Raw genomic sequence first — 20,772 nt, forward strand, 5'->3', positions numbered from 1 at the left:
GGCATAAAAAGTAAACAACAACGACAAAATCTGTCATCATATATTCTACACAGGTAACATCTTACATATGACAAATGAGAGCAGATAACATCGCATCAGTCACAGACAGTCATTGCTGACACCTGCACACAAACAGGAGGCTTTTAATATGGAATGTATGGGAATGTTTAGGAATGTTTTGACATTCATACAATACATACAATGCTTCCATTACAGTGTGACCATTCCGTTGTGGCCACTGAAGAAAGAATCCCTCAAAAAAGATGACTCCTGTTAACCTGAATTAATTACACTCTTAACATACACTAACTCTGTGTGAGGGTTTGGGGGCTTAAAAACCTTTCTCTAGTTGGAAACCTCCTCTGTGATGTCTTGTGGTGTATGCTTTCTCTGGGAACAGAGGGTCTGGCAGTGATTTACATTATAAGATATAAACAATATAGCTGTTGGTGGAACGCGAACGGCAGCTGAAGTTCCCCAACCATATTGCAGCCACCACCCTGCAACCAGACATTGTCCTTGTGTCTGAATCCACCAAGCAAGCTGTGCTGCTGGACCTGACAGTCCCATGGGAAGATCACTTGGAAGAGACCTTAGAAAGGAAGCTCTCCAAGTACGCAGGACTGGTTAGCGACTGTCAGCAGGCAGGATGGAGAGTGAGGTGTCTCCCTGTGGAGGTTGGATGCAGGGGATTCGCAGCCTGTTCCTTAGCCAGAGCCTTCAGTCATTTGGGCATCGAGGGAAAGAGGAAGAGAAGAGCCATCCACAGTACCACTGATGTGGCAGAGAGGGCTTCAAGATGGCTGTGGCTCAAAAGAGGAGAGCCATGGAGTCATAAGTAGCTAGCCATCTGGACACATGATGCAATCTGCTCAGCCCCGGCTGGGTCACCTGGAGGGGGTGTATGATGTTGAAAGACCCAAAACACCCGATGATTCCAGGAATATCACTGAAGATGTGTCCAGAGACATCAGTAGATGTATGTATACTGCAAGGAGAATGTCTGATCATCTGTGCGTGAACTGAAGCTAAAGTGTAATTGAGCAATGCAGCAGGACAATGATCCAAAACACAGAAGTAAGTCCACATCTGAACGGCTAAAAAGAAGCAAAATTTTTGAGTGGCCTAGTCAATGTCCTGACTTGAAGCCAATAGAGATGATGTGGCACGACCTGACAAGAGCAGTTCATGCTTGAAGACCTACATATCTCATGTCTCTTCTGTAGTCTTACACATCTATGAACAAGGTTTAATGTTAAAATGTGCCTGAGTTTGACCTTATTCAGAGTTCTTATTTGTGTGTCCAGCACTCTAGAGATCCACAGAATTCTTTGGAGTTTAAATTTAAATAAAGTTATATTAAAATAAAGTCATCAATGATCATCTGTCCTTTTTGAATTAATACTGAGATGGATATGTGGTTTAAATTAACATGGTTTCTTTGCCTTGTTTCAGCCACTTCTCTCAATTAAAGTCAACTCAAGATCTTTGTATCTCGAGCGTTTTCTAATCAGCTTGCAGTTAGCTGCCTTTGATTCAACTCTACAGAAGTTGGAACACCAATCATCTTGTCTTGTGTTCTAAAGTCTTCCTAAAGTATCATATAATGTACTGTACTGTACCCATATGGTCTGTTCTGTGCTACATCAATACACCTTAGGGATCATGTCAAAGGTAACAGATAGCTTAGACAGTTAGACAACGCCACTGATCCTGAACTGGATCCTGCCACCACTTACTCACATAATATTTCAACAAACAGCCCAGCTTATGTGGCTATGAACACCGTTCCTCACATCTATAATTCACTATTAGCTGCCCCAAAAAGGATACTTATGCAACAGCTGCTTCAATAATGCAGGAGCTTAAAGCAGCAATGTATTCCATGCCCTGGAGGGTGAGGAAATGGCGAGTTGACATTCACCTGAACTGTGACACACACAGACGCACACGCCAACGACCGCCACATCCCGGCATCTGCCTGCCGTGTGAGCTGCTCTCATGGAGAGGAGGGGGGCTCAGGAGTGACATCATAGCAGTGCACTCACACATTCAGCACCTTCTCCCTCCTTTTCAGCTGGGTCATATGGTCAGTTATTCTGTTGCCCACCAAGGTTCTGTAGTTCTGTAGTTGCCCAGTTACACTGGCCAGGTGAGTGAGGTGAGGGGATCCCAGGCATCATCCATCCATGTATCATCCAGCCACACCCAAAAGTTGCATAAAAACTCATGCCTGCTCTCTCTCGCCCTTCTCTTAATCAAATTCAAATCTGCTCCAATGGCATGACCTCACTCTGGCCTCACACTTTCCCTCTCTCTCTTCCTCTCACTTGTCCTCTTTCTTCTCACCAGTTTCCCTACCTCTTGTTTTCTCCCTCTCTCTTGCCTAAGACCTTCACTCTCCTTCCTCCTGTCCTTTCCATCTTCCCTTTCTTGAGGAAGCAAAGGCTTTGAAGGTTTCATTCTGGCTTTATTTGCATCGAAGTTTTCCAGTGACACCAAAGCATTTTGAGCCCTATCCCTTTCCCTCTTTCTCTTTCTTTTAATCCTTCCCCACTGTCTCTCTCTTACCCTCTCTCTCTCTCTGTCTCTCCCAGTGAAACAGTAGGGAATCTCCAGGTGCTTTTCTCCCACCAGGGCCCTCGAGGACACCAAACTAACCAGACGAATTTCTGAGGTAAATTCAATATTGTGTGGCAGGCGTATGGATCGAGGCCAAAGCCAGGAGCAGTGACATCCCCTCTGCTAAGCAAAGCACCGTCCCCGTCCAACGCGCCTCCTCACCCCGATCAGCCACCGCATGACGAAAGAAGGGGATGGCAGAAAAAAAACAGCGAGAACAGTGAAAGCTAAATTAGCAGTAATTTACGCTCAGCAAAGCGTAATTTTGCAAGTAGAAACTAAAGTTTAATATGGCTGTGTACAAGAGGATCTGGTTTCTGTTTTAGTTCAGATCTGAGGGCCCACAGCTTCAAAGCAAAGAACCCTATACTTTAGGGAATATGTATGGATACATAGAAAAAGCCCACACAATACATGCCAAATGCAACAAAAAGCTCTGAATGTTGAACAATTTTATTACAAATTGTGCTATATGCATAAGGAAAACAGCATTGTTATTTTTTGCTCAATAAGGTATTCTGTGTGTGTTCACCCAGCATAATGTTAGGTTCTGTGTGCATGTTAGCGTGATGTTAGGTTCTGTGTGCATGTTAGCGTGATGTTAGGGTCTGTATGCATATCATTATGATGTTAGGCTCTCTTTGCATGTTAGCATGATCAGGGGCGCCTACAGGATTTCATCTTAGGGTATGTACAGAAACCTGACCGCGCGCACGTGCACGAACTGGCACACACATCGAGAGAGAGCTGAGAGAGAGAAATACCACTGACTGATTAATGAATAATTAAATCTGGCTTACCTATTTGAAGTTTACTCTCCTTCTCAATTTGTTGCATCGAATTGTTTGAGCACTTCCTCACAGACCTTTGATCACATAGCCTAATTGAAGAGCGTTTAGCCAGAGGAGAAATATTTCGGGGGGTGGGGGTGGGGTCAATGGAGAGGAAAACGCTTAATGTAAGATAACATCCATACACATAGGATTTCGGTTTTCATTTTTTGACAGGTGGAAGTGTTTATGACAAGACATGTCTGAGAGAAATTTGGTGATCATTGATCGCTGTTTTAGAACATTAAGCCACATTAAGCCTTTTCATGTTAAGCATTTTAGAATGTCCCGAAATATGAAGTGGACTTGCACATGATCTGTAAATATCAGTAAACACTCAGAGGTGGTCACCATGTCATGCCCGGTACTTGATAAAGTCGGTGTATCACAGTTTGTTGTTCGTTTTATAGCTACTTTTTCAATGTGCCGAAAGTTAGCTGCAGGTGACTAGCAAGCTACCTTTAGCTTGCAAGCTTGCTAGCTAATCGATACACCTAGTTAGCAAGCTAATTTCTATTTCGATAGAAATTGAAAAAAGCACACTAAATGCCAAATGTTAATAAATGCTCATGCTATTATGATCATACAATCCAAAAATAGTCTATACTTTAATTGTCAGACACAATAGTGTCGTCTTTTGCATGTAATATTTGGCGGAAAAGCTGGCGCAGTAGGCTAATGCGCCGATCTCCATCATAGACATTATATAAGGACGTTAGCTTGGTACCTAATATTACTCCTTGTGTAGTTTTGCCCTGTTTGTCTATAATTGTGACAGTACAGTGGGCTGTGAGCGTTCATTTTTCATTAAGAATATGATAGGCCTGCCTTTATCAACAAAGCGATTGGCCGTTAGGTGTAAAAGCGGGAGTTCCCTTAATGCAGCCGCCACACTGAGCATTACAGCCGTGAGCGTGATGCTAGGCTCTGTGTGCATGTAAGCATGATGTAAGCTTGCTGCTTAGTTGTTTCCCCTGTGAGGCATATTAAATGCATCTTATGTTACGTGAGTAGCTTAACTCACATTGGACTCACTTACACTGGATTAACTCACATTGGACTCACTCAAACTGCAACCCATGCTGGTTTAACTCACTTTAAATTAACTCACACTGGATTAACACACTGGATAAACTCACAATGGATAAGACTGTCTGCCATCTAAATGGTGTGAATAATTATATATCTTCAAATGTATAATTTTTCGTACAGGTGAGAGAGCTTTCTCATATGGGAGAGTCTGTGCTGGAGGTGGTGTTGGTAAGGATAATCTAACAGCCCTTTCTCTATTGGATAAAACCACGCAGCTGGGAGCAGCTGCAGGGAGGAATTAAAAAGCCAAGAAAAAAAAACTGATTTGGCCAGCGAATCACAAGGCTGTGGCTTACCCCCAGAAACTGTAGTGTAAGGCAGACACCCCCCCACCACACACACACCACAGGACATCGTATTACAAAGGCCATTATCCAGAATCCACCTCTTTTAACACTGAGAGCCAAAAAGAGAAGTAGCAGGGGCCATGTGATCGAACTGCTGAACTTCCAAAGCTGAGACACTCTTAGCACAGTGCCGCTGACCTAGTGAACTAAGAGCAGGTATGACAGCCAAAAACCAACTTTTAAGGCAAACCTCTTTTGTTCATTTGTAAGGGAATGTTCTGTGTGTGTTGGAGTAGAGTATACAGGGGATTGACATTAATGTACTGAATGCTAGTAACATTCAGGTGCATGAGGAGGAATAGCACAGAGGAGTGCTACCACAACCTCCATTCACCCTCACGAGTCGAACTACTTTTTCCTCCCTCTCTCCCTTCCTCTCCCTCTTTCTCTCCCTCCTTCTCTCCCTATCTGTTAGTTTTTCTAAAGCGCTGCTCATGCCAGTCTGCCAAAGGGCTTCAGAATGTCTCCACAATCTGCTAATTAAATTATGCAGACTGCTTCTCCTGCAAAGGAAATCACACATTTCAATCTGTATCAAAATACATTCATACCAAGCGCATTAGGGTTAGATGCTGATGACTTGATGAGCTGGTCTTGTCTTCTTTGCTTTACTTTATCAGTACTTTATCAGCTGTCAATCTCTGTAAATGTGTTTCTTTCAAATTGCAGAATTGGCACCATGCACCCTGGGGCTGATAGTAAAACTCACTCCTCGATGACGCAAAACAAACCCAAATAAATGACACAATGTGAATGAATGTGAAACGAATAAAATGAACCCAGCTGAATAATGCATTTGCATCCTTTGTGCATATGACTTTGGTGGGTAATGTTGCGTGCCCTTGTATCTTGCTGTAAGCTCTGTAATGTATTACTAATTCAAAGTCTTACCCATTGTTGCACATTGTGTGTGAAGGCACAGCAGGTTGGAATGCTTTGTCCTTCCATAAAGACAAAGCCCTTCATATATTATCATTCTGAAATGTTTGCCTCTGGGAGAACATCTTACTCAATAAGGCATCAGCAAGTACCAAAAACACTGCCTGAAATAGTTACTATTTAATATATACACACATTTATGTATTGGGACTTTTAACCACATTATTTTACATGGTCAAAGCACCTGCTGCAAAAACAGTTCAAATGATCTAGTATCACTGGGGGGTTTTAAATCCATCTGTTAAATCTCTTGAAAAAGATGCAGAAAGAAATATGCTGATGTTTCAACCCTCAGCAAATCTAATATATCCACTGTTATGATCTGAGCTACACGGGGTGGTTTCCTAAGGGAAAAGAATATAAATAAGATTAATCTTCACACTGCCCTGCTGCCACTATTCCAGTGTAACAATTCCAGGAACCGGAAATACAGTGATGCTGGGACATATATCAGCCCTGCCTTGTTGTCAGGGCTCAGGCAGGGACTCAGGCGCAGACAGGGAGGCAGGATGCACAATGGATGTATATTAAGCCAAGTTGGAATCCCAAAAAACGTGGTCAAAACAGGCAATGTCAAAAGCCAGAAAAGCACAGCAAACGACAAAAAACAGATCCAAAAACGTAGTCAAGAAAAACAGGCAAAAATTCAGGCAGACAGGCAGGCAAGCAAGCAGGCCAGGCCAGGCCAGGCCAGGCCAGGCCAGGCCAGGCCAGGCCAGGCCAGGCCAGGGAAAACTGCTCATAGCAACACAGAGGAACTGAGACAAACTAGCAACAAGACCAGACACAAGCGGGGAATATATAGGGCGAGGCTGATGAGGAGATGGGATGCAGGTGTGCAGGCAGGCAGGTGGGGACGATCAGGTAATCAGATGGGCGGAGACAGGGAGGAGAGCAGGGCAGGGCTGGAACACAGGGAAAAACAAAAGCACATGGACAGGGAAAACAAAAACAAACCCGGCTAAGATGCCGGGGCCCTGACGCCTGTTTTGTATTCAAAAGCGAATCTTCTCATCTGACTGCAGAAATGCAGTGACAAGTACATGTCCACCTATGCTGTGGAGGCCTGGTATACAAGGGAAAAATGCCTTTGAAGGGGGGAGGGTTAATTAAATGCTGAGAAGTCACCTGCTTAGAGTCCAGTGCAAAACCTATCAAAGACAGAGAGGGTTCTCCACTTAGAAACCTGATCTGAAAGAGAGGTTGAATAACAATCCTCATCCCCCCTTGCCTCTCCTTACCCTCCTGTACCCACCCCTTTGCTGGCTCTCAAAGCAGTGCTGCACCTCTCCTGGGACAGCCCTACATTCCTGCTGTGACAGGCCAGCAGAGAGCGGAGGTGAGCGGGCTCCAGCTGTGACCTGCCCCCGATTAAAGAGGCTGTGGACAGATGCTGCACAGCCAGCAACCTGGACACTTAATCAGGATGTGCTGGGAGAGGGTCCAAGCTCGCAGGCGGGAGCACCTGAGCAGCAGCTATCTGAGCAGGCCTCGGAGGTGCCGCCCAAATCCCGCATGGACACGCAGGAATAATCACAGTCGCTGCGGAGCAGAGGGGACCTGCTTCAGCCAATCAGCATCCGGCCTCTGCCAAATCACATCCCAGAGGCACTTAAGCTGCATTTCAGATGCCTTTCAGCTTCCTTTAAATTGCCTTTAAGTTGCCTTTAGCTTACTTTAAGTTAGAACGGAACTTTTAGGCTATCCTGAACGGTTTAGCAATATTTTGGTGATTACGCAGGTGGTCTGAAAACAGTGAAGGCTTCACTCAAAACTCCAAAATAAGGAAGTACTTCAACAGTATGATCCATGCTGTGGATGGCACTGACACTGAAGAAAGTTACAAATGCTGATGTCTGACACGTAGTTCCTGACATGATTTACCAGTCTGCTTTCAACAGTCTCAGCAAATGAGGTTAGCGCCTGCAGACTGATGCACGCGGCAAACCTCTGTATATGGCGTTTTAAGTGCAGTGGGATTGATTGGGTAGCAGGCTGAGCTCGGCGTTTGCTCGGGAGCATTACTTTATTGAAATCCTTCCTCTGTGTAATTTTAGCGGCTCGTCGGATCCTGCCGTTGCCAAGGCTTGCGCCCTGGCAGTGGCCGACGTGAGTAACCTAGGAAACCGTTGAGCTGACGCACAAAGTCACCACTCGCTCCCGGGAGTACTTTGCTGTGCTATTTGAGCACGCGCTTCGTGCATACCCGAAAGCAATTTGCATCGTTTGGAAACACGTAACAGGCATATGCAGCATGTGATTCTGAGAGGATTACCACGCACCAGAGTGTTAGATGCCCCCCCCCCCCCCCCGTCCGTCGGTCCGTGTGTGGCATTCAGCCTGGGATGATGCAACAGTCTATTTTTGCAAAACCCTGGGTCTGAGACAGAATGTGAGCTAATTATTTCAGCACATTTCCATGGCCTGGGGATGGCCCTGTTTGCAGACACTGAATCAGCATATCAGCATACAGGAACAGAGCCCAGCTTGGGAGCCTCTAGTTAAACCTTTCGCACGAGACTCATTTTATGCTACGTAGTGCGCGTGTTACGTTTCATGGTTATGTTTTCATTAGCGTTATTAAGCTTCTTATAGTTTTCACTGTCACGTTTGCTATACTTTGTAACATTAAATCACTGTTTCCTCAAAGCACACGTTAACGAGAATTTTTCCAATCTAGTGTTCTAATCACACCAGTGTGACCATACGCGTGAAAGGGTTAAAATGGGAATGCTTTCAGCTTCCTGCTCTGGTATAACCGAGACAGCACATAAACCAAACGGACTGCATTAGGCTGCTATCGGCCCGCTCTGTGACAGGAGACTGATAACGGTAATGGCATTCGTTTGCCTAATTGCTCTGCCCCTTGTGCGCTGCCTGGGTAGACTACAGCAGCTATGATCACACCAAAGGACTGCCTACACATAAGCCACGCCATACAGAGGACAGAGGGTGAATTGCAGACATGGAGACATGCAGATGCAGAAGTCCCAACCTCTTCCACGTTCACATTAAGTCTGGACCCTACACAAGCACTTCATCCAAATGACAGGACCTCCTACAACACAGTGTACCCAACATAGCATTAGCAAACTGGAGGGTGCCCCCTGCTGGCTTCTGAACAGTACTCCTATCATCATGGTTTGAGAAGGATGTTTTGGATTATCGTTTTTAGTCGATATGTAGCAGACACCCTATCCAGACTTACACAGGTTACAATTTTATCAATTCATACAGCTAATTATTTACTGAGGTGATTGTGGGTTAAGTGCCTTGCCTAAGAAGACCTCTGTGTCTGTGTGTGTGTCTGTGTGTGTGTCTGCAGCAGCAGTGCCCCAATGGGGAATCAAACCAGCAACCTCTCAATTATGAGCCCTGCCCTTACCACTACACCACACTGTTGTCCTAACATCTGTCAGATGCCACTGTCACCTAGCATAATCCCTGTTCTGTCCTCATTAGCATCATCCATTAGCAAGAGAAGGCTACAAGGTTACAAAATTACCAGTGATTCCTTGCAGGCAACAGGATTCAAGCAATGCAATAAATGGCACTTTTGAGTTCAGCCCATACTGCAATCATTTTGGGATTCCCAGTGATTCACAATCTGAGTTACAAACCAGATACCCCATGTAGATTGATAATGAGGGAAAGGTATACAGCAATATTTCACCTCAATCCACATCTTCTTTATTGGGAATGCTTTGGAGAGCACTGGTAGTTTTTGACTGAATTGGAGCCAGGGGTGCAATGAGCAAAAGGTTTTGAGGACCTATCATGTGCCCATATTATACTTGGGCTAAAAGTGTAATTGTAGTATGCATGACCCCATAGGTTGTTAAGTTGGCTGAGTGGTGCCACCTTCATATTATGTTATTGTTTTTTATTTAAATTGTAAGTCCAAGTGAACTCACAATGGGAGGACCTAATCTCAGGTAGGAATTTGGTGATGTATGATCCATTATGTGCATCTTGCAGGTATATCTTGAGCTATGCTTTACCTGGCGAAGACCGGTGACTGACCCCTGTGACAGAAGCGGAAAGATTGATCATGGTGACATTTAGCACATGTCCCCAGAGAAAATAAAAATGCTTAATGAAGCTGAGGTCGCTCTGAACTTCCTTCTGGAAGGCCAGTCTCTGCATTGATTCCATGCATCTTTGAACCCTGGGGACACATCACTGATTCATCAATGACACTGATGCTAACAGAGTGCAATGATGAAAAAAATGTAAACCCCCTGACCCCAGTGACCTTTGCTCTGTCTGGGGAGGCATGAGAGAGAGTACAACACTTTCAAAATAATAAACTCTGAGGACCATCTCAGCTGACATGCAGGTGATTTGAAATTCCAATTAACATTGCACTAGAGCAGACAGCAAATATCGATGTGCTGATTGCCAAACTCTGGCCTTCGAAAGGTCTGAAGTCCAATGGAAACATCTAAGTAAGTTATTCCTTCTGTTTGCACAGTCGCACCCAATTGGAAATTGGATGCTCTAACTTGCAGCCAGCCCTCAGCACCCCCCACCTTGCCCCTGCAGATTTTTATTGACACCCCCGCTGGAGGTTTTGGGGCCTACCTCATCCACGTTCTCAAAGGCATTGATGATGTCATAGGGTAGGCAGGAGAGGAGGTCGATGACAAACCAGGTCTTCAGGTAGTTCATGCGGATGAGCTTGGGGTCAGAGATGACCTCACCACCGGGCCCCACAAAGGTGGTGTGGAAGTTGAGCACAATGTCCACCAGGAAGATGACATCCACCACACTGTCCAGCACCAGCCAAGCCACATTGTTCTGCCGGCTCTTGAAGGACACATTGTAGGGCACCATGATGGCCGTGTAGAAGGTCAGGATGAGAATCACCCAGTCCCATGTGGTCTTGAAGGCGCAGTAGTGAAGGATGATGTGAGGGGGTGTCTTGGGTGCTTCCTGCTTGTACTGGGGGAGGATGTCAGAGCCCAGCTGGAGAGCCTGAATGTTAGGTGAGAGGAGAAGGAAGAACAGGGAGAGGAGGAGAAGGAGGAGTGGGGAAATTGGGGAGTAGGAGAAAGGAGGGGGTGTATGAAGAATAGGTGGGGGGAAGAGGTTGAGGAGGAGGAGGAATAGTAGAAGAGGGGAGAGGAGGAAGATGGTGGAGGAGTGGGAAAAAGAAGAGGAGGGAGGGAGGGAGGAAGTGGAGGAATAGGAGGAAAGAAGGAAGATGGTGGAAGAGGCCAAAGAGAAGGAGAAGGAGGAGAGGGGCTTTCCGTCACAGCTCTCATTGCCAGTTCCATGCATGCGTTAATAAAGACTTGCTGTTAGATTATAAGCAACAAGAGAAACCATGGGCTGAGTTTCACCTTGGGTCAAAATACAGTAATGAGAGTCTAATTTGACATATAACTCAATTAAGTGGTGTTAAGGTCTGAAAATGAAATAGACAGCAAAAGAATTCTGAGCATATTTGTATGCGTGTGTGTGTGTGTGTGAGAGAGAGAGAGAGAGAGAATAAGAGAAATCTGGGATTAATGACCTATCTGGGATTAATGGCCTTCATTGTGTCCATGTGTTCAGACAAGATCTCCTCTCATATTCATGGCTGTTCTACAGCTTCAGCTGAACTCCAAAATCACAGCACAGGGACATTTCCCAGGGCCACCCCCGCGCCCTCTCCCTCCCCCCCGATTTGTGTCATCGCTGGCGGGCACTAACCAGTCTGTGAGAGACACCAAACCTAGCAGGGCCTTGTGAAGCTCCGCCGAGCTGCCCCTCTGCAGCACTTTGCACAGCACCCCCCACCCTCCCTCCTTAGGCAAGTCTTGTCTCCCCTCAAAGCCTGATAGTTGAGGACCCTTTTATTCTGCACAAGCAAGGGGATCAAAGGCGTGGGTAAAGCACTTTGGGAGAGCTTTTGCTGGCAGAAATTTCTCCACCGCTACCTCATTACACGATCGGACAGTGCGCCGCGGCTCAGGCACCTGGTTGTCGGGGGGCTTACGTTGCAACCGCAAATGCTGATCACATATAGGAAAATGAGTCCTGAAGGATCTGTTCTTATAGTGTTTTCATTGCTTAGCAGGGTTGGGGAGTAACGGAATACATGTAACGGTGTTATGTTTTTAAAATAAAAAATATGAGTAAGTGTCTTCCATTACAGTTACCATTTAAATTGATGGTAATCAAATTACAGTTACATTTTAAAAATATATAGATTACTGAAGGGATAACATTGGATTCTTTTTCATTTAATTACATTTATTTTTTTAATTTAATGTTTATTCAGTTGGAAAATCTATCCAATGATAGGCAACTCCAGGGTGTATCTCCCATATGCCCGTCACGAAAAAAAAGAAGAAAAACGTGCACAGCCTGCCTGACTCACAAGACAGTAGAATGGAGAGTGAAACAGAAAGCAACCAGCGCAAGGTGTTTATGTCATGGAAATACCGGGTCCGGGACCATTTTACTTTCAAATTTGGCAAAGGTCGCAACATAACAGTACAATGCAAGTTGTGTTTGCCAGCAACCAAACTGCTATCTGCTTCAAAAGTGTCGACCTCTAACCTGAAGAAGCATCTTGAAGTAAGTTCTCTTTTTCATTATTTAAAGCTAACCAGCTAACGAGTAGATACAGTGACAAAACACGTGAAATTTGTTTAAAAAAAAACTGTGATTACTCCAACAATTTTACACTACGCATATTATACATTAAATTAAGGTACTCCTTTCTCACTCACAATGTATTTAGGGTGGCTCGTGCCTTTTTTAACTCTTGTTTTCGTGTAATATACAGTTTTTTAATTAACATTCACAGTTCTGAAGAAACTGCGATGAAATGCCCATAGACTTAACATGGGGGTGCCAAAATGTTAGCCACAACAATGCTAAGTGAACATTCTGAAAATAACCGTTCAGAACCTTAGTCAGATGAACATTCTTTAAAAAATGTTATCATAATTTAAAAATATAGACTGTATTTTAGGTATTGCAGTAAAAAAATCACTCAGGTTTAGCTATTTAAATTTTAACATTACTTGGACACAGTTCATGAGAATCATCCAACCAGTATATGCCACATTCACACTTTTACTTACATACTTTTAAAAATTAAAAACACAGTGTTCAGAAAGTATCCAAATCCAAAGTATTTAGATTACGTTACTTACCTTGAGTAATCTAACAGAATACTTTGCAAATTACATTTTAGGGCAAGTATTCTGTAATCTGTAGTGGAATACATATTAAAAGTAACCCTCCCAACCTTCTTCCTTAGTCAGTACTGCTAACCACTGAGCAAATGGCCTCACAGCTCTCTGTGACTAGCCCAATGCTATTGGGCTGGTGGAGCTATTATCTATTGAAGCCTAAACCCTTGCAGAAAAGGATACTACACAAAGTGAAATATGTTTACAACTACCAATTCAATTCCCTCTCCTATTAAAGAACTCATTTTAAGTCTATTATGCAATAATATTACTTACAATATGTAAAGATATTGGGTCATGCGATGTTAGGAAAATATATCGACACCGCAGTCCTGAGTCCCTTGTACATCATGCAGTCCATGCTGAAGTTTTTCTGAATGCTCACTCCCTATTTCACTGCCTTTTGAGGTATATGCTGATAAAACACGAGAAACCTGAAAATTCATATGGAGTCTTCTTCTGTGTCCATAAGTGTGCAAGTGTGTGTGTGTGTGTGTGTGTGTGTGTGAGAGAGAGAGAGAGAGAGTGTGTTTGTGTGTGTGTGTGAGAAAGAGAGAGTGTGTGTGGTACTCACCTCGGCCAGGCGTGAAGGCTTGTGGCAGACCTCTGCTCGGCTCATGGGAGTGAGCTGCTGCAGGGTGCCTCGGCTGTTGGTCAGAGCTCGCGTCAGCCGTGCAAACTTGGTCCATCCTGAAGAAGACAAACAGTGTCACCACTCTATGGGACACACCCCCCAAAAGGGATGGGGCTACCACACCCTCTTTAACATGCCCCATGCAGCATAAACAATATGCTTGCTTTAAATGACTTGGCCTCAAATGCTGCCGTTTCCTGGTTTTGACTTGCTCACCAATTTACAGGAACACCCTCTTTGTAACCTTCATGTCTCCTTACTTCTGTGTCCAATCAGATCTTTTTCCCCACACGCCCACACTTCCGCTCAAGCCCTTCTTGCATTCCTCTCACCCAAAGAACAAAGCTGACCTATGCCACCAAAACAAAAAAACCCATCACACCCACCTCCCCAAATTTAAAAACCAGCAATGCCCTAAGGATCTAATAAGGACGTAACATCTCTTTACAACTTCAAAATTAAAAGCTTTATCACCCTGGGAAAAAGAGACAGGACAATTCAGCTGGGAGCCTCCTTTGATGAGGCCCCCTTGTTAATATTTTAAAGATGAGAAGCTTCCATCTAATGCTCTTTTCCTTGTTTGAAAAATGAATCTATTGACTCGAGGTCAAGTCACAGTCACCTGAGAGTCGGGCCCCATTCCTGAAAGCCAAACACGAGCCCCATTTTGACAAACCCTCCCCACCCCCTCCCCAATCAAGACATCCTCTCATGGTCCAGGGATCAAAACCATCCTGCGTGAAAAGAACAAAAAGTTACTTTGAGTGACTTGGTTCTTGAGCAGCTGTTTTTTTTTTTTTTTCCAAACAAGACAGTTACAGAGCTCTCAGGACGAAATGGACGAAAAAGCCACTGAAGGGCTTGTGCCGTTAAATCAGCCATGTGTGCAGGCTGATTTAACGGCACATAGCTCCCAAACCTGCCATACTCCCTCACAGCACGAATGAGGGGGTTGGGGGACAAACACATCTGTCCTTATAGGCCTGGTGCAAGTTCATCTCGAGTGATACCTCACTGCTGTTAGCTCCAGAGGTTCATTTGGACAAGGCCAATTCATCCAAACTGCTCCCTCTTCCCTTATTTGTAATCTTATCTATAATTTAGCTGCACTTCTTGAGAGTATTCTCTCAAGGCACAGGTTGCCAGTTTACCTGCTTGACTGAGTTCGCTGCTGATCTTCATGCCACTTTGGGGAGTGCACACCACCGGCTCATTAAATGTAACAGTGCAGATCCAGCACCCTAGCCTCACACGACAGCCAGTGGGAAGGGCCGCTCCATCCAGATCAACCAATGAGGCGCTGAGGGGGTTGGGCACACTGGTTCCTATCTCCTGTCCCAGCTTCTAAATACCAGATCCATTACAACACCCCCTTATGTCATGGTACACATAATTTGAAAAGGCCTGTTAAAAGGAAATGCGGAAGAGAAAAATACATTGTACTGCATGTAGAGGACCACTGGACACAAGGGGTTAATGCAGCCCACATTTTACCTCTTTCCCCAGAGTGTGAGGAGATAATTTCCACAGGGTAGCCCCCCCCCCAATTCCCCCATCACCAATCCCTCCCTCCTCCCTCCTCACCCTCAGTGGAGGGACAGAGTCCACACTTCAGCTGGGTCCCCGTGCAGTTTTCTTTTTCGCCACGTGTCAAACACGAGCGCACCCCCTCCTGTCCCCACATGCGGCTGTGTCAGCCTCCCTGGGCGCTGCCTCCTGAGGACTCCGCCACCCCACTAGGCAGCCTACGCACGGGATGTGTGGACCGAGCCGTGATGAGCTTCCAGCATGCAATGCCTTCCCCGACAGTGGCCACTCTTACAGCCAGAAAGACATCACAGTGGAGAGAGGAGTTTAAAAGACAGGAGTCTGATTTGCACTGTAGAGTTTGGTGTTCACAATGGGAATGAGTGCAGCTCCATTACCCAGGGCTGCCCAAGCCTGCCTCGCCTCACACCATCGTAATTCTTCCATTGAAGTTGTTATTCAGCCAAGACGTTGGTCTCCCCAGGTGTAAAACCATTGCTTAAGGAGTCCGTAACTTGCAGACCACTGTAGCTGCTTTGGCAGTTACCCTTTTTGGTTCCTCAGGGCTCAGTTGGGCTGCTGTTGCCCTGTTCTCCACATACGTTTTATAAATAGCTTGGCTGTTTAAATCCAGCCCTCCCAGAGAGGTCTGCACCTGTCTGAGATGAATCTGCAGAGAAGCAGGATGCCTGTGGTTTACTGCACTGAGCTGCAATGCATTCCCAGTGCTGGGTGGAGCCAGGGGGCATGTTTCACTGCCTCTCCAGAGGAGCACAAAGTAAGTGAGGAGGGAGATGTTTAGTTGTGTAGAGCGAGGCCTCCCAGTGGGACAGCCACACGGTTACAGCTGAGGGGACGTGGGTTTCGGGGAGGGAGTGAGCCGGGGACACCGAACAGAACCCTGGGGACAGCAGACATTATACAACCGGCTCCTAATTACAAAACCGGGAGAGGGCGTTTGATCCAGACAGACAGACAGACATAGCCAGTCAAATTCAACACCCTCCAGGAGACCATAAAAGGCATGACTCCAGAAATAAATGAAAGCTGCTTTATGAAATTTACAGTAGCATTTGTACTTTTACCTTCCAACAGTGTCACAGCAGAAATCTAATTAAGCTAAAGGAATGTCAACACCCAGCCACATCTCTTTAGAGCTCCAGATCCAATATCATCCGTCGTTAAACTCATCCTTACTCAAGTGTGGGCTCTCTTCCTGAGATGGCTCCTACAGTGAGAGGGTGAGGGAATCTCAAATTTTAAAGCACTGATGAATCCCTGTGTTTCCATGGAGAATTGTTCCACTGCAACCGCACCGGCTGAAGATCCCACTGCTCCTCCACCAGGCTGTCGGTTCCCGCCGGGAGCCTTGCAAACTTCCCACGATACCTCCTGACAGCTCCAATCTTTGCAAGTGCGAGGGACATACCAGCAGGCACCTGTCGATGCCTCTGTCGAGGGCCGTTAGTGGAGCTGCAGGTGTGCTAGCGTGGCTCTAATAGCCCTGATATTGATTTAATGATCCGGTAATTAAGCAACGTCAGACTGACTCTTCTTACCACAATGCCTGCACTTCACTTCATCGCATGTAATCAACAGTTTAAATGAATCACAACAGAGCAGCAGCAGGTGCCAGCTATTTTATTCTCTCCTTTGAATGAGTCGTGAGGTTGCTGATGGTTACATGCAGTGAATCTTCATTACTTAGGGTGGTGCAATGAAACCAGTGGCCTTTAAAGAGCTGGGACACGGCCTTAATATTTTCATATTCAGATTCCATTACTTATGTGACTTATGGCTTAACCCCGAGTTATGGGGAGTGTGTAAAACTACCAGGGTACAAAATAAGCACCCCTGTCCTGTATGCGATTGTATCAATGGCCGTTCATCTTGACACTAGAGGCTGTCATGGTGGTGGTCGATTGCATTTCAATTCAGTGAATGAACTGAAAGTCAATTACTGAATTATAAATTGCCCATTTTCTATGAAGATTTTTCCATTAATTAATTCATTTTCAGCTCATTTCCTGAATTGATTGAACTGAAATGGAACAGTCCCAAACTCTGGTATCTACAGGAGGCACAAGGGCTTTGACCTGATCGTATGAGGTCCTGTTAATTTGGCCATTTAAAAAGAACTGCAGGTGTTTCAGTGGACATATTAAACAGTTCCTCAGAGTGAGACAGGTGACAGGGGAGTGACTCGTCTGAGTGTGACATCAGCATGACAAGTGATGGCCCTGTCCTCATCCCATTTCCCAAAATGCCACCCTCATGACCCAAGCAGCTCTGTTTTCACCCGGGCTCGCCTCTGAGGCCAAAATGCCAGTGGCGGCGTCTGAGCACAACATCAAAATGAGACTGCGACTCTTAGTCGCATGGGTGCTCAGATAGCCCTGCCAGAGGAAGTGGAGGCGTGCAGGGGGGCAGTTTGGATCCTTGTCAAAGTACAAATGCTCTGGCAGAACGCGGCCAGCATCGGGCAGATAGCAGCCCAAGGGCCTGCATCGGTGCCGGCCATCAATCATGGCCAACGTGCCCCCCATCCCCCCCCCCCCCACTGCCGCTCAGATGTGGCCACTCCTAAGTGCGGGCTGACAGCTCATCTGTCTCCCCCTGCTCAGGTGAGGCTTTCCGTGATCACCGCTCCAAGGCCTCAGACAGAACAAACAAACAAACCACTGCCTTGACTGTGCTGTTTCCACAGCCGCCTCCCCCGCCTGAGTCAGCCTGCACCAGCGCGCACCCCCCGGCCCCCCCCCCCCCCCCAGGGGGGTTGTTCTGGCCCTTCAGATGGCATATCCCCGGCCACACCCCCCCCCCCCCCCCACCCCAAAGCGGGATGTCCCTCACCCTTGGTGGACTCGTCCTCGATGGGCTGTTTGAAGACGGTGATGTCTTTGAAGGTGCACAGGAACAGCACCACCTTGTCATTCTCATTCCTGATGGGGGCAATCTGCATGTACAGCCAGACAGGTGTCCCTGTGTAGCAGGTTCCAGGAGAGAGAGAGGAGTGAGGGATCATGGGATGGAAACCACAACAGAGCAACAGGCAATACCCTCGCCTGAAAGCCATACAAGGTGTTCTCTGAGAGAACAAAATATTTAGAAAGCTCTAGCTGCATTTATAAATTTACACAATTACAAACTGCTACACAAATGCCAATCAATTCAAAGCACCATGCACACAAAAAAATAACTACTCACCATGAGGTTCAAACACTTTTGACTTTTTGATTATTTTAATTAGTTTCAAGCTCAAATTAGACACACCTGCTGTATGTTATCTATCCATATTGTTATCTACATAACAATATGGTTAAAGAATCAACTGATAATTTTAGGTAGGTACCTTGTAATGTGATATTAAAAGGATAGAATTGAAAGGATTTGTCATTAAGATGTTGATCTTAAGTGTCTGTAGGCATGTTTAAAACGGTGGGGGTTTAATGATCCTGATTGGCTGGTGCAAACATGGGCTGAAGAGAACACTATAAAGGAAAAGAACATCTACCCCTTGGGGATGCAATGTTTTTAGGCCAAATCCACCAGCAGAATAAGTCCCTTAAATTAGTTTGCATCCAAAATGGATCCTGCTGGCCTCACAGGACCTGAGCTGAGATTAAACACAGCATGCTCTCAGAAAGGGGTGCATTTTGTCTAACCACCAAGGTGATTTGATCTTTATTACTGAGTGAAAAATTTAAGCACATCTTCTTGTGCTTTTTTTTTTCTATTTTTACATGGCACTTTGTACCAATTTCAGTACTAATATGTAAGCATAGAATTGTTTTGCATGTGGAAATTTTACACTCAAAGATAAGGTCAGAGCACCATAGCAGTTAGATTGGACACCCCTCTAATTAGCACCCTTAGGATGGGGGAGGAGTTCCCTCTCCCGCAAGCTTGTTAACGGCTGGTGCGGGGCTCAGGGGACGGGCGGGCGGGCGCTTCCGCGCTGATTGGAGGCGACATCCCCTGCAATACTCACGGTTCTTCTTGTACAGCAGGACTTCAAAGCAATTGGACTCATAGTTATCAAAGGTCTGTCTGACTTTCTCTATGGTCTTCTTGTCAGTGAGCTCTCCGTACATAAAACTGTGGGAGAGAGGGAGAGAGAGAGAGAGAGCGAAAGACTTTCAGACCTCCTTTATTTAACCATTTATTATTTATCCTCTTTAAAATATAACATGATACTCATAAAGATAACAAAAAGAATACATAAATAAAAAACTGTCTTCAACAACAACAGAACAAAAAGAAAAACAACACAACCAAAATAACTCACGGGAGACTTGGGTCTCAAGGTATTTACATCACAAACAAAAAAATATTAATGTGGCATTAGAAAATGCTACAACTCCCCCATCCCCAGTCCCTACAGCAAGACAGAGCGGGACAGAGGGAAAGTGTGACGAAACCAGAAGAAGAGACAGAGAGGGGCAGAGAGTGAGAGAGAGGGAGGAAGGGAGAGAAAGGGACAGAGAGAGATGGGGGAAAGAGAGGAAGAGTGGGAGGGAGGGCTAGAGGAGGGACAGAGAGGAGGAAAACTTTTCACAGGGCAAAACCTGTGTCTCACTTACAGAACGTTTGCCTCAGCTCACCTGTAGACCCTCATTCTGTGGGGAGGAAGCAGTGTCCCCCCACTCTACCCACATCCATCTCCCCAACAAGGGCCAAGGTAAACACAGAGAAGACAGCCATCCCCAGCCCCAGTGGGCTCAAAGCCCATTTCTGCCTTGCCAGGCTGCTCAGGGCAAAATGCGGGGCTCCTCCAAGCTGCACAGAGATTAGTGGTAATCCCCCGGAACGACATCAAAGTCGCCGTAAATCACCATTAGCCCCAAACAATGGAACCCTCATTCTCAACTTTTCAACAATCACGCACCGGGTAGCAAACTGGGAACGCCTCGTTACAAGGAACTGCTTAAATGAACATCTGCATTGGTTATGATAAAGCCAACCAAAGAGCATTGGTATTCTGCAATGGCATGTTGATAGCACTTACGTTAAACGACTGCTTTCCCCACCTGGGAACTACAGTACCCCTCAGTGGGCATAGTCACAGTCTCACATTTAAAAACCAATGCTACTGTTGCCTCAGCTCTTTCATTGTAGGGGTTGTGAGATCTGACAATCATACCAATACCCACAATGCCATCTGACAACAAACAGATTCTCACCAAGAAGATGAGGGTAACATAAACACGTACAACTCTTACTCCACTGAGGGACCCACTCTTTGATGTGGTCAGAATTAAAAGACCATATGGTTCATCTGATTACAAGTCAAGACAGATTGACTGAGTGTGGGTGGGGATCAGGTGGAGGGGGCATTTCAAATTGTTTTTCCAAACCATGTCCAGAGGTGTCAAAGCCGTAAGCAAAAGAGGATGAATTTGATTTGATCTGTGCTTCAAGGGAAGGTTTTTTAAGCACTTCCATAACAGCTGTCCAAAAAGAACATGCCTCCCCTCTCTGTCGCTGTTCAGGCCCCCTGGTCGGGGTCTGCCAAAATCTTGCGCTTGGTTTAACAATGCAAAGAGGAAGGCGGGCGCCTGTTCCCCCAGGTCCCCATGGCAACAGCAGCT

At 45.7% G+C, this 20,772-nt stretch overlaps 1 protein-coding gene across 2 annotated transcripts in view; it reads right to left on the reverse strand.

The window, feature by feature from the left end:
* The window catches only part of LOC118792114 (potassium voltage-gated channel subfamily H member 5-like), a 92,577-nt gene that overhangs the window by 56,994 nt on the left and 14,811 nt on the right, over positions 1 to 20,772 (reverse strand). For both annotated transcript variants that reach the window (XM_036549827.1, XM_036549826.1), the window contains exons 3-6: positions 19,173 to 19,279; positions 18,035 to 18,163; positions 13,595 to 13,710; positions 10,415 to 10,807 (exon numbers count right to left, since the gene is read on the reverse strand). In XM_036549827.1, coding sequence (XP_036405720.1) covers positions 10,415 to 10,807; positions 13,595 to 13,710; positions 18,035 to 18,163; positions 19,173 to 19,279 — 745 coding nt within the window. The remainder of the gene's footprint in view (positions 1 to 10,414; positions 10,808 to 13,594; positions 13,711 to 18,034; positions 18,164 to 19,172; positions 19,280 to 20,772) is intronic.

This window comes from Megalops cyprinoides, chromosome 17 (assembly GCF_013368585.1).
Source record: "Megalops cyprinoides isolate fMegCyp1 chromosome 17, fMegCyp1.pri, whole genome shotgun sequence".
NCBI lineage: Eukaryota > Metazoa > Chordata > Actinopteri > Elopiformes > Megalopidae > Megalops > Megalops cyprinoides.